At 37.5% G+C, this 15,119-nt stretch overlaps 1 protein-coding gene across 1 annotated transcript in view; it reads left to right on the top strand.

Moving 5' to 3' along the window:
* ITGA8 (integrin subunit alpha 8) overlaps window positions 1-15,119 on the top strand; it is a gene marked incomplete at both ends in the record, with an annotated part of 114,070 nt that overhangs the window by 39,940 nt on the left and 59,011 nt on the right. The window contains 4 exons of the mRNA XM_082306549.1: window positions 5,393-5,438; window positions 7,483-7,590; window positions 13,474-13,529; window positions 14,041-14,195. Of these exons, the coding sequence (XP_082162675.1) occupies window positions 5,393-5,438; window positions 7,483-7,590; window positions 13,474-13,529; window positions 14,041-14,195 (365 nt within the window). The remainder of the gene's footprint in view (window positions 1-5,392; window positions 5,439-7,482; window positions 7,591-13,473; window positions 13,530-14,040; window positions 14,196-15,119) is intronic.

The following is a 15,119-nucleotide window of genomic DNA, read 5'->3' as shown; positions in this document are numbered from 1 at the left end:
TTTTTAACAGGGTTTCCAGTTATGCAGTTTTCTCACTCTTTTTTATGAAATTTCCATTAGCACCTGTGCTCAGATAGGATTCTAATGGTTTTCCAGTTCCTATTTATAACATGCAATTAAACTGACAGACTACACAAAGTGATGTTTAAAGCTGTCAGCAAATCATTCTGAGTCCATAAAGTGAACACCGTCATGCCTGTATCCTGGCAGAGTTGCGGTGGGGAGGTGACTCAGCTATCCATTGTTTCATTTTTGGGTTTCTCACAAGTGAAGCATGTGCTAATTATGTAGTCCATTGGCTGTCTTTCTTGGCCACTGTCCCTCATGAAGCGAGATGAGATACCATGCCTCGGCAATTTCTCTTGGGACTGCTGGACAGACTCGAACAAAGTGTGGGGTGCTGAGCATGCCGCATGTTCCTCCCTGCTCAGGCTCCCTGGGGCTGCATCTCTCACAGCGGGTGGAGATGTCCTTTAAAAACACCAGGGGATCAAAGAATTTGCTCAAGTTAATAAATTAACATATTGTTTTGGGACTGGAGGTAGGACTTCATTGATCTTCCTGCTTCCTCCAGTTGGTTGAAGGCTTAGTCAGCATCATGGCAACTTTCTGCCCTTTATCACATGGTGTTTCAGGTCTGGCACAGCCACGTGGCACAAGGTGCAGGTAAACAGACCAGCTTACAAAATCCAGTATGCCTTTCAGTGCCACCTGTGAATACTTTTTCCTTAACTTTTTATGATAATTTTACCTCAGAAAATGGATTTTCTTCACCAGACAACATCTTGCAAGCCTTCCCTTCAGAGCAAAGTAAAATTTGAAATAAGTATTAGGATTGTTTAACTTTGCACAGTGCCCCTTGACTTCAGTTAAGTACATGCCAAAGACAATTGTTTCAGGATTAAGCTCTGTGAAATCTACCAGTTGGGATTTCGGTGCATACAACCCTTAAGCTGTGTTGAAATGCAAGTTGAAAATTCCTTCGAAGTCACTCCGTGCTTGTTTTCTTAGTTTTTGCAGTGTGGTTCTGAGCCCACAGCTCATTTATTCCACAACAGCAATGAGGCAGAAGCTGCTGCCAGCAGCCTCTCCTTACAGATCTGTGCTTCTCTGAAGGGTAGCAGCTGATAAATGATCTTCTCAATGAGATGACATAGGCAAAGTCGTCATTTACTTAAATCTATGAGGTCCCTCATCCTCCTGAAAACACGAAATGTGAGAAAAGAAGGAGTGAAAGAGATTTTGTGATTCTGATACTTCTCTCTCTTTCTTTCTCTCTTTATTTATACACATTTTAATCTGGGCTTGAAAAAAAAACCCTCACAAATGCAAAGGAGCAAAGGTTTTCATATGCTTTTCTACAGGCTCTGTTTGGAAGGGTTATAAGTAGTTAAGCTGGCTTTTTTGGCTGTGTAATTCCAAACTGCTTGTTAAACCCTTATTTTTCAGCTAGTGACCTTTGCATCAGTGACATTGCGTGCGTAACATTAACAAGCAATGAATAAAGACAACTTCTCTCTATTTTTAGGAGGGGCAAGTTGCCAAACTTCAGATAATTTAGACATCTCATGCATTTTTTCATAGAAATTATTAGTAACTTTTCTTCTGCAGAACACACAACAAATTCAAAACTTCTGCTTATAAAAAAGTGCTCTGATTTGACATGTATTCAAATCTCATGGATTCGTATCAATGTCAAAAAATGTTTTTTTCCAGTGATGGGTATAGGAGTTGCACCCGACAAGGCACTGAAAGAAAGAAGAATACAACTACTGCTCTGTAGCAGAACAAGCAGAAGCAAAGCAAAATCCCTAATGGATCTTCCAGTGAATACTCTGCTTGAATATATAATGACTTGGTCCTTATATTAGATAGTAGATGTCACTACTGGGTATAAGTATGTTTTATTGTTTGCATATTCATTCTTAAGTCCACTTTTCCTACTGAGTAGTTTCATTCATTCAAGCTCTTTGGGTCAAGAATAAGCATGGCCTAGACCAGAGAATAAAGGACATGTCAGGGAAAAAGTAAGAGCTTCCAAACAAGAGCAGGATAAGTACAGTCCTGACTGCCCTTAGAGTACGTTCAAATAGGGCCTTAGTGATGGTGCTATGATTGAATGTCCTCATCTTTTTTGCTGTGTCTCCAAACCTGGCTGAGGTGGCAAAGCAGAAAGACTGCTCATGGAAAACCAGTTTTTTGGTGGCTGGGGCCTGCCATTGCTCCTCTAGACCCATTACCCTCTGTCTTCAAATAATTTGGGCTCTGTCCCAAAGAAACCAGGATTTAACTATTCAGCAGATGTACAAAACCCCCTTTAATATTAAAGTGGGGATGCGGAGATAATGGGGACCTAAATCTGCACAGCTGTAGGTACTGAAATTAAGAGCTCACTTGTACTAGTGAGGCTAACTGTATCTGACAGTCTCATTCTTTTTACCTTCAGGTTTAAACAGGCTACATTTTATTAAGCTTACTCAAGTTATGCGTTCAGGCTTTCCCTTGTGCCCATGAAGGGTTGAAGTGCTTTATTTTTTAATGAAAGATCAGATTATGAAATCATCACAAGACCAGGATAGAATCATAGAACGCTTTGGGATGGAAGGGACCTTTAAAGGCCATCTAGTCCACCCCCCCTGCAATGGGCAGGGACATCTACAACTAGATCGGGTCACTCAGAGCCCCATCCAGCCTGGCCTTGAATGTTTCCAAGGATGGGGCATCTACCACCTCTCCGGGCAACCCATTCCAGTGTTTCACTATCCTAATTGTAAAAATTTTCTTCCTTATATCTAGTCTGAATCTACCCTCTTTTAGTTTAAAACCATTACCCCTTGTCCTAGCGCTACTGGCCCTGCTAAAAAAGTCTGTCCCCATCTTTCTGGCTATCTTGGATATCTACCTGTTTTGTCTCTGCCATAACATAGCCCTGTACTGAAACCTTCTGATTTATCAAGTCTAGTATGAAACAGTACATATCCTAAGTTGTCTGTTGCAGAATTCATAAAGACCATTCAGCTGGGAACAACAGAATGGAAACCCCTTCCTTCTTGTCTTTCACTTTTTGTTCATAACATAATGTTTCTTTTTCCTTTACAAAAAAAAAAAAAACCACACAAAAAAACCCAAACACAAAAAAACCCCCAAAACCCAGCAGAATCTCTTGGTATTACCATGGGTGCTGCTATCAGGGAGCTGCCAGGAAGAGTTCTGCTATGTGCGTTGTGTAGCCTCTATGGTGATGGCCATGTCTCAATCAGTTGTTTATTTAAGAGGAAAATATCTTTAGGTTTTGGTGCTGTGTGCAAGTTGTCTATAAAAGCTGCTAATGAAAAGGTCTCATAAATGTACCAAAAAGGAGATAGAAATAACACTCATTTTCTTCTGCTATTTAAAGTGTTCCTGACCCTGAAGCATATTTCTCTAAGGCCAATGGAAGTAGAAAAATGTAAATGTTGTACAAAAAGAGGATCAGACCCATAAACTGTCCATGCCTGCTTTATCCAATTGAATTCATTGTAGGACAGGCTGTTGCCCATGTGGAGTACTTGTTTAAACTTGTGAAATCCTGACCATCTGAAAGGCAGACAGAGCACTGGAAAACATGCTGCCAGACCTGACCCAAACCCACCAAGCTAATTAGCATCAAAGCTTTGTATTTGCATTGTGCTTGATGACTTCAGGGCTTCTTAAGCAAACCAGTGCTCAAACTATGGAAGCAGCAAGTAAGGGTTTGTTTACAACCCTGAGTACTGGTTTAATTAACTCATTTAGATCAATTCAGGCTGCCAGTCTGTACCACTGCAAGGTCTGTTGTAAGACCCTGTCTACTGAATTGGACATGTGAAAATCAAATCGTATGATAACAACAATGGAGTGAAAGGGATGCCCAGATGGACACTAAGGACTTTGAAAATGAAACAAAGCTCTTTCCTTTTCTTGAACTGTGCTCCAGCTAGAGGCAGCAGGAAAGCTGATCCTTTTTCCTCCCTGCTTGGCTCCAGCTTTTCTCCAGCAGGCCTAAGTGGTCCAGGAAGCCAGTCTGGATCTTTCCAGAGAGCCCTGTGTGGGGACTCCAGGCAAAAAGAGGAAATATTTGGGCCTGTAGATTCCCAACCCAGGCCGGTGTCCAGTAACAAAGATGTGCCCAAGGCCTGATGTTGATGTTGATGACCTGTGTTGTTGACTCCATCTGTTCCAAATGGTGACTGATGGAGAAAAAGATAGCTGTAGACGGATAACTATTGTAAGCCTTAGCACATGCTGCTACAATGCTGAAAACAGTAGAAACTGTGAAATCAGCCATCCTCTCACCTGCGCATTGTATTTTTGTACACAGAGATGTAATGCTTAAATTAATTAATTACTTAAAACACAAAGCAGGATGGGAAAGATTATCAGGAAGGAACACCATAAATTTTCAACATGGCCTGTATGAGACTGATGACAAAGTGGTTTGCATCTCTTTATGTAATGGGCAATTAATGGTTTGGAATAAAATATATAGGGGTTAATGGCATCCTTTTTCCCCTTTAATGCAAGTTGGAGAGAAGTGAGATAGTGGCATGGGTGTTGTGGTTTAACCCCAGCTGGCAACTAAGCACCACACAGCTGCTCGCTCACTCCCCCGGCAGTGGGATAGGGGAGAGAATCGGAAGAGTAGAAGTGACAAAACTTGTGGGTTGAGATAAAGACAGTTTAATAGGTAAGGCAAAAGCCACACACACAAGGAAAGCAAAACAAGGAATTCTTTCACTGCTTCCCATCGGCAGGCAGGTGTTCAGCCATCCCCAGGAAAGCAGGGCTCCATCATGCGTAACAGTTACTTCGGAAGACAAACGCCATCACTCCGAACATCCCCCCCTTCCTTCTTCTTCCCCCAGCTTTATATGCTGAGCATGACATCGTACGGTATGGAATCGCCCTTTGGTCAGTTTGGGTCAGCTGTCCCAGCTGTGTCCCCTCCCAGCTTCTTGTGCACCCCCAGCCTCCTCGCTGGTGGGGTGGTGCAAGAGGCAGAAAAGGCCTTGACTCTCTGTAAGCACTGCTCAGCAGTACCTAAAACATCCCTGTATTATCAACACTGTTTCCAGCACAAATCCAAAACATAGCCCCATACTAGCTACTCTATCCCAGCCAAAACCGGCATAACAGGTGACCTTGTATTAAATAGATTGGCACTTCATGGATACAACCAAGACATTTATGAGCCGATCTCTTACAATGTGAAATGTTTTCTTTCAGGTACACTGTTGAAAAAAATTACTTGGAAAGGAATTATCACATTTGTTTTATGTTACTGCATTTTTAGTATAAATAGTCTAATTTAGACTGGAAAAAAATGTATGAGAGGCTTCTATATAGTTCTTCTGAAGCTGTTTTGTTTTTCCAGATTTAATTGTAGGTGCATTTGGAGCTGGAAAAGCAGTTGTTTACAGGTACGTGGTAAATACAATGGATTTTTTATTTTACAGCTTTGGTGGGAGACCTGCAAATAAATGACTTTCACATTCCTTTGTTCCCCTGGTGCAATGTGTAGAAGATGCTCATTACATGTGATAAATTAAGCATCTTGTGAGAAACAAATGCTAGTTTCCCATGCTCAAAACTCGTAATTTTCAATAAAAATTCCCATGCTTAGTCTTAGCTCAAGAAACTTCTGGAATGTTTGACTCCTCAATTAATTTTAAATAAGACAAGAGAAAATGGTATCTTTTCTACCTTTAAAGCAATGTCACACATGTTCCTATACAGTCAAAAAGTTCTTACTACATCTCATCAGAGAGAAATTTAAAAAGCATAAAACTGAAAATTAATTTCTTTCCTGGGGGAATGGTACTAATAAGAAATTTTCAAGCGACTCTGATTCTTCGGAGGTCATCTACATTAAGAGGTGAAATATTTATTGAAAATAAAGACTGCTGTGTTTAGCTTCAGTTTAGAAAAAATGTATGAGATCCCATTTTACAAATCACAAAGTTGTTGCTGACTATGGATTTTCACTAAATGCACTGTTTGATTAGAGGCATAAATTAAAACTGTAAGCAAAAACGTGCTGCTGCCCTCTTAGTCCAGCCATGCTGACAGTTCTTTGTATTTAAATATTCACCATCTGTTTCTGCAACAATGTGGTCATATTTCTTGATTCCTGTCTGTCTTCTTGGTGTCTGCATTCCCAACAAGGTGTGCTCTGCTTCCCAACTGAATGTTTGTCAAAGCATAAAAATTTTGTAAAACAGGAATGTTAGCTCATTTTAGCTAACACTGTAGGTGCAGTGAATAGACCTGATTTTCCTACTGCCCTCTTTAAGAATCATGCAAATACTTTGCAATGCATTACTTTTTGCAGTGGCATGAATTACTGCACAGGATGTGAAACATTGGAGAATTAGATTCAGTGTGTATTTTAGATAGATAGCAATAGAAAAATGTGTTCTATTTAATTTAAGAAAGTGAATAGCAGGAGGCCCTTACTCTTTCCGTTTCCTGGCCAGAGTGTATCAAATATGCAGCTTGTCATATTGGAGAAACAGAATTTTATTAACCGAAATTTGCTAGAAACAAGGTTTTCCCTATTGCACAAAAATGACAAAAGTAATTTTATTTTTTAATGTCTTGCTGAAGTAATATAAAGAAGTAATCATAAAAGCTCATCTGTGGATTAAAATATGAGGAAAGTAATTTTGTAATAAGCTGGTTTTGCCAGAATTATGTAAGTTAGTGTAAAATAGTACTGCTGTCTTAAAAAAACAGAATTTAGACCCTTATTTGTTTGCATTTGTCTTCTAAATTGCTCTCAGTTATAGATTATCTCATTACTTAATAACAGATTGTTATTCAGAGGGATGGTTCCCATCACCACAACTATATATTCACACACTCAGCAGAATTTTGTGATGATTATTTCTGGTTTCCAAAGTCAATTGTCTCAAGACATGTCAGGCAGAGTTAACTTTATTATTGGCTCAAGATATTCTAGCTCAACTTCTACTTTAACCAAATTATGTTCTTTTTTTTTTAAGAATCTTAAATGGAGATAGCAAGTCTGAATATGTCACTGTTACTGGAGACAGTATAAAACAAATGCAACAGTATAAAATAATGGCCAAAGGACTGCACTAAATCCCAAAAGGCAGACTCTGTCCCTCTGTGAAAACCCAATGTGATGAAATGTGTCTGATGTGCCTCAGTCCCAGGACACACCTGTTGTTAACTATAGGATACTCTTTCAGTGATGCTATTAACCTGTGATTTTTTTATTAAGAGCTCTCAAAATGTCATAGTAGGAGGTATTATGGATTCTGACCAAAAAAAAAAAAAAAAGTTCTTTTGGGTAGGGGCAGCATTATAAAAGCTTTTTCTCCCAGGTAACCCTACATTTCTGGCTTCTTTGTGGCCATCTCAGTTAAGTGTTTTCTCTGTTGCGACTTGGTTACTGATGTGCTCCTTCTGTATGCAGTGAACCTTATTTCCGTCCCACAGAGCCAGACCTGTTGTGACAGTGAATGCTCAGCTCATCCTGAACCCCATGATTGTGAATCCAGACAATAAAACTTGTCAACTCCCTGGCTCTCAGCTTTTGGTGGCCTGGTAAGTTCATGATTAGACAAAAAACGTCCTCATCCTCTTTCTCAAATAACTTCCTATTCCTAACTTGTCTTGCAGCTTTTTGTTGAACATGTTCAATGTTCAAAAAAAATGTTCAAACATGCTATGAGCAACAAAAAAAACCCAATATAGAACAGAGTTCCTTCTGATATCTTCCAGTACTTCACAGATTCTCAAAATGAAGTAGCTAAAAGTTGAGTCCTTTGATACGCTGAGTCTCCTTCTGCATAGGAAGACACACAGCGTCTCCTAGGATAAAATTCATATGCAGCGTTTGGATGAATCAAACATGAAACAGCTAAGACAGACAAAACACAGAAACTGGGATCTGTCAAAAAATACATCTTTGTTGAGAAATTGTAACAGTGAAAGTGATAACAAAGAGTTGGTGGGCCCACCATTTTCTGTTAGAGAAGGAGTGATCTGAGTCCTTTGTGGAAGAGAGAAGATGCCTGGCTGGCCATCCTGAGAGCAGTTCACAGGATGTTGTTTCTGGCTGCCATTGGTCAGGGGAAAGCTTTTTTTAGTGCGTTGTACAGGACAATGTTGCATGTATCTTTAAAAGAGAAGCCCTCCACCACAGTAGCATTTAACTTTGAAAAGAATAAGTACATTCAAAAACTTGAAGCTAATTAAAACAATATAAGATCAGTTACAAATATAAAATGCTTGCAGGACAGTTGGAGGCTATCTAATAGCACATAATACCACATAATACCACATAAAGGCACATTTACTGCACTAGAAAAAAAGTCACTTAGAAAGGACCCCAGGAACAGTTGATAAAAGAGGCTATTACAAATACATAAAATACTGTTTAAAAGAGTGGAAATCATAACAAATGAGGAAAATAAAAACAAAACAGAGCATAAACACGTGCAAGTTGAATATAAAATAACAGTAAGTGCTGCCAGAGAGACTATGAGTAACAGATTTCTGAGACATAAAAACTAGTCCTATCATTTTATTTAAACACACTAGGGGAAGAAAGCCTGCCAGGACGTGGGCTGGATGAAAAGGATATCAAGGTGTAAAGGAGGACTCCAGAAGATAAGGTGACTGCAGAAATTTTGCACTGCTTTTAAACCAGAGGTGGTCAGAGGGATTCCCCACACTGGAGACATTCTTTATAGGAGATGAGTTTTAAAAATCAACTCAAATGTAGGAGTCATAAAAGAGGTTTTAGAAGAAATTCATAAATATGAACCGTAAAAAATAATCTTAACCAGAAGCAGTTAATTTAAGAGTCTTATGACTGTTATGACTCTTATGAATCTTATGACTCTTATGAGTTCCTGTATAGGAACTCAACTCTGATACACTTAAACCACTAAATATATGGGTTTTCAATGCATTTGATGCAATTTGTGACTGAGGAAGTTCCTAAATCTACTGATCGTGAAAATCTGGGATAGGGCTGTCAAGAGATTTCCACTTTTGTTCTATTCTTTTACACTTGATGGGACTTCTCATATTTATCATAACATTCCTCATTTTTACGTCCTGTGTAGAAAATCGCCCATCTACAGAGCAATGTAGAATGCACTCAGTAGAACTATGCAGTCCCAGAACTTCAAAAAGCTTTGTCCTTTCTGGAAAGAGTTCCAGATCAAGATCCGTCCTGATTTTTTGATTCAAGCATGTTTTGTTTTAATAGTTGATGTAATAGGGAATTTACAATATCAACATTGGGCTGAAGCACGTTCATTGGTTCAAATTATGTTTTTTCAGAACTGTTTTTAAGACTTTTTAAGAATGCTTTATGCTGTAATGGAAAAGATTTAAAAACCATAAAATTTACTGATAGTGTACCAAGAGAAAAAAGGTATTTTTTTGCATGAGAGAAATAAATAAAAACATCTCTGATAAGAAAGTATTCCTGCTGTGAGACATTGTTTGAAAAGGGAAGAAAAAACAAAGTATGCTCCTTTAACATATAGTTTTTTCATTACTTTTCATTTTTGTGTTACAATAAGTCAGAAGATGTTCGGTTCATATCTGCAGGAGTTTTAATAGGAGCATGATTTAATTTCTGTCTGCTTTATTCTAAAATACTCTTCCCTCAAGATTTAGTTCGCATTACAAAACAACTGAAGAGCAGCTGCTATTTTCCATGCTGTAATTTTTCTCCTTAGTTGATATAAGCTTGTATTGTACATATGAAAACAATTAGTAGGGAAACTCCAACAGGCAAATAATTCCTCAGTCCCATGGGATAGATTTCTGTATCTCTTAGGCAGCTGTGCAACTTGTATAAAATGTCTACCGACTGACACTGCAAAATGAGAATGAAAGGAAACCTCCTACCAGAAAAGTTTCAGGAAGTGTCTGTGTATGAATAATGCGGATTATTGTACATTTTCAAGTATTAGGATAATATTAATTTTGCCAGGATATAAATTGGAAAGGTGAAGCACAGAGGAAACACACACAACTAGTCATTTTTATGCACAGTCCTAAGAGAATTGTCCTGAACTTCTAGAAACATGTAATTCTTTATGTGCTATGTTTAAAACATGGCTATTTCTGAGTGCCCAAAACTAACAAATTTCGAACAAGTTCTGCAACTTTGAAGCTATTAAAGAAAGTGTAAAAAGACTTTTTTTTTTTAAGGTGTGAAAGATGTAGGTGAATTTCTGTAAAAAGAGGTAAATCAAACATTTACATTTTTCAAAAGCTGTTTCCACATCATGTGATTTATTAAGTCCAAAACTGGGTTCCAGCTATCAAGAGGTCTAATTTATCTCTGCATTGGTATTTTTATTACCGTTTGAGATCTGATTATCCACTAAGTACTTTGTTGCTACTTTGTGCTTAAATTATATCTGCAAATTTTATTTACTCCACCTCTCACTAACTTAAGGTAGTGTGCAAATGTTATCTTTCTGGGACAAACGGTAGTTCAGAAAACATTATTTGTGGGTAACTGACTTTTTTGAGTTTCTAAGGATTAACCATTTTGAGTAATATAAAGTAATTTGGTTTGACTTCTAAAGAGACTACCCCCATCTACGCCATGAGTAGTTCTGAAGAAAGAGGACTATTTTTAAGCTGCTTCTTCTAATAATATTAAAAATATTTGTCTACCTGAAGAACATAAAATTATTTCAAACAAATTGCTTTTTTACCCCAAGATCACCAGGAAAAGCTAGTGTGTTCAGTTTTAAGGCCTTCCCTCTATTTTCTAGCTACAGTCAAATACTATTCAAACCATAAGCTTATAGTGATGACAGACACTGCAGAATAAATGTGATGTGGGGATCTCTTTGGCGAGGCAAGATTGATAGCACATAAAAGTTCACATGCTTTAGGATGATGGACTGTTTCCCAGTTGTTTCTTATCCACTGAAGTTTTATTCCTTTGGTTAATTGTCTTGTTTGGTTGATTGCTCCTACAAGCAAGCTTGAAAGCTCAGCTATTCTATTTCTCACTGTGCCTTGGAAGTCAGATCTTAAATCTCATAAAAACTTTAGATTCCTGTCCTCTTTTGTGGTCTGTCTTTTCCTCTGCTTTTCTTTTTCTCACAGCTAAAGCATCGCTCAACATCTCCACAGCGTCTTCTTGTCGAAGTGATGAGCATATCTCAATTTGTTTGGGTTTGTGATTGAAATCCATGATGTCTTTAGAACTATTTCTGAACTAAATATCCATAAAATCACAAGCTAAACCCATAGTCTTGTCTCTTGCATGGCCAGAGGCTGGGAGACTAATAAACTCTAAATTTTTGCTTTTTTGCACTGCCATTCCCTTTTTCACATGCTCTGCCTGGAGGGGAAGGATTAAATCTTGGCTCTTGCAGTAATACTTAAGAACAATTACTTTGATTATCAAATGTGTATGATGAATTGTTCTATTCGTTATAGTAAATTGAACATACACTGAAATTGTGCTGTTTAACAAGTAAAGCATTTCAAGCTGGATTTTTAACTTATCCTTTTTTAAAACATGACAGTGCAAAAATTATGTGAGACCTCCAAAGCGAGATTACCAAGTTTAATACGTGATGGCAGTTCATGAGTTTACATTTGAGAAAATACACTCTTATGCTATGACATGCAAGACTGGCCTGTGAAGCCTGATGTCTAAATTGCATTTATGCAATTACACAAGCTTTTCTCGTTTTTGTTGTTCTTGTCCTTGTGTATTAGGAAATAATTGGTTCTTCATCTGTTAACTCATAATTTTAAAGAGGTAGGAATATGACTGAATTTGCAGTTTCTGCATGGAACGTGAATCAACAGTCGTAATGTCATTTGGAGGCTACAGTTAAGTGGAGTTTAATGGCATAAGGCAATTTTTTTGCCCAAGAGGAAAGTGTTTAATAAGGTCATGAGAGTTACATGAGTCCCAGATGTGGCACAGTTTCATTACATTTGTCAGAGGAAGCAAACATGCAATTAGAGTGTGATTACAGGTTATTTTAAAGGTTATATTACTGGTTTTGAATTCACTGCATGGAGAAGTTAGTATATAGGACAACAGTAGTGAGGAGATAAAGAGCAATGGCTAATTCAAATATGTTTTTATTTAACCCAAGCTGATTTCACATCTTCCAGTGCTGAGCTATAATCCATGTTTAGCTGAGTCTTCCTTATACAAAACAAAACATTTTCTGAACCCATGAAAATATTTTGTAAGAACGACTGGGAATCAGGGACACCTGCAAGTTTTAGAAAGTCCCCAATCTTTGACCTGAGCAATTTTGTTGCGTTATACGGGACTTCTTTGGGAATAATGGTGTACATGGGAAGTACACCCAGCTAAAAACATCAACAAGCATCATTGTAACTGTTTCCCTGGCCATCCAGTGTAATTTGTGAAAGCTTTTTTAAAATGTGATTCAGTTAAATATTTATATAACTTGCATAGATTCCTTACAAAGTGAAACTTTTCTATAAGCATTTATAATTCTAGGGGGTTTTGATTAATTTTTATAGTAAGCCTTGTTAGAAGGTATCAGCCAATAAAACTATAAAAGGCTTCTCCTGTCAGTTGTTAAGTATAACTGCAAATCTATTGCCTGTCTTACAGAGAAATGGAAATAAATGTTTATTATGAGAAATAACTAATTATGGCTGAGGTGATGTTTCTGTACTATAGTTACAATTATAATGGGAATATTGCTAGGCTCAAAAAAGCTTGCTGTAGACTATGAACAGGCAAATGAAAACCGAATAACTTACAATGTGTTGCATTGTGTAGAATGTGTTGCATTAGCATACTAAATAATGAACATGAATAGCTAGTTTATCTATGCTTTGATTTAGGTCATGTACCTGTCAACTTCTACAAAGCTTAGCAAATTAAATGCAATACATTCTGGTTAGTCTTGTCCAACCAAAATTGAACAATTCAGTTGGTATGTTTGGAATGAATTATAGCCTCTTGAAGTCATGAAAGTCTTATAGCAATGCCAATGGAAATCATCCTGTGTGTTTTGATTTGCTAGGAAACAGCTTGGGTGTTGACTACATGGTCAAGGATTTTTCTTTGACCATGATGAACCAGAAAGGACTTCTGCAGACAGCCTCATACAAAGGTGGTTTGCTGAAGCTCAGCATAAGGAGCCCAACTTTGCCAACACTATTAGAAGGGTGATCTCTGTAGGCTGTCCCAAGAATTAGTGGAAATAGAGACTTTTCTCCATGTCTTTCCCAGGAAGATATTCAGACTCTGTCTTCTTTAATTATTAGTGGAGCCTAGGAGACTAGCTAACTTAGTTAGGGAATATCTTAGGTAGCTAGATACTGAACATCGTTTTAAGAAAAGGAAAGGAAAACTTGAAAGGTATGACTTGGGAACTGCTGATTCCCAGATCAGCTCTCTTTCTGCTAATGATTACTTCTTCTTTTTTATATATATAGCTTTACTGTAAGAGTCTGCGCAGATTTTGAAGGTCAAAGTATTTCAGATGAGATAGGTAAGAAATGTTTTATATTCCTATAATTTACTCTAGCCTGCTCAATTTCAGATGTATTCTTTTCTTACACCTTGAAAGACAATAGGAGTGTGATCCCCTAAGGCAAGAAAATACAATTTAAAAGATATATATATATGTGTGTGTGTGTATATGTGTATATATATATAAAATACAAAGCTTTTATTATTCACTTGAAGGATTTTTTATTCAGTTTGAGCTGTTTTCCAAATAAAACCAAGAATGTACCCTGTTGGAGGATGTTCTGTTTAGGAGAAAAAAAAAACCGAAAGAAATCCCGATCTGTAAATAAAATTAGAAAGCTTAAATTACACGTGTTCCATACTTTGGATCAAAAACTAGTGTGCTGCTAAATATACAGGCATTTAAAGCCTGGATTAGTTTTACTTGGAAGACTGTGTTAGAGTAATTAACTATAATATATAATGAATTGTTTACTATTTTTTCTTTCCATGTTAAATAAATAAATATTTGATTTACTTGTATCCTTTAGTGCTGAAAGGTGAATTGCAATTAGATTCATTGAAACAGAAAGGAGCTGTTAAGAGGACCCTCTTCTTTGATTACCATCAGTCACATCATTACTTCTCCATTGTGATAGAGAGACAGAAACAGCTCCATTGCCAGGACTATCTTGTTTATCTCAGAGTAAGTTGTTTAAAATATTTTGGACTGTCATCATCATTTGAGTAGTATCAGGCATTTAAAGATAATAATAAAAAAAGGAGCCACTGGAAAAGGAAGAACAATTTCCATTGTTTTAGATCCCAAAATTACAGAAATGTGAGATAAGAAAGGCCTCATCTGGGTGTCCAGAACATTCATCTACCTGGGCAAAATCTCCTATGTAAAATTGGCTCATCTTTTGTCAATGTAAGTATAAAAAAAAAAACTTCCTTTGAAGAAGACTATACAGTTCCTCTGTGTACAAATACATTCATTTCATGCTCTTCTGGAAGTTCTGATTAAATACTGCGTCTCCTGGTACAAAAATGCAAGATTGCTCTCCTTGTAGTATTCAGAGTGGGATAATCAACTAAACATGTTAAATGTCATACCAATTCAGTTTCAAAAGCTATTTTAAAGGAGTGTCAGCAGCAATATTGGCCTAAAATTCATATATTTAAAACATATTTTTAGGATATTTTAAAGTATTTTTAGAAAAATTATAACTGTGGAACTGAAGTTCTGAAGGAGAAAGGGTCATTGGTTACTCACTTGCAGCTGGAATTTCCTCATGCAATTGAAGCAGATTCCAAGGCTGGTCCTAGAAATGCAGTGTGAGGTGAAATGGAGGAGTCTCAAGCAGTATGTAAGGAAGTGCCTAGGCAATAAAGGCGGTGGAGCTTCACCATTGCTAATCCATGTAAATTCTTGGTTATGGAACAAGCCAACAATATTACCTCCACAAATCCACACATGCACTCCCTCCATTCCAAAAGGAAGGAGGGCAGTTGCTGATAGGAGTTGGTTCTGTGTGTCTCTTTTTAAACAGCTTCATTTTAGGCTAATGCTTTGAAAAAATTCTGAGTCTACTCAGCTCAGCCAGCTTCTTCCAGATGTGGGGCTGTG

Source organism: Platalea leucorodia (assembly GCF_965183815.1).
Source record: "Platalea leucorodia genome assembly, chromosome: 1".
NCBI lineage: Eukaryota > Metazoa > Chordata > Aves > Pelecaniformes > Threskiornithidae > Platalea > Platalea leucorodia.
The sequence above is the reverse complement of the archived record's forward strand: the minus strand, read 5'-3'. Positions and strand labels throughout refer to the sequence as shown.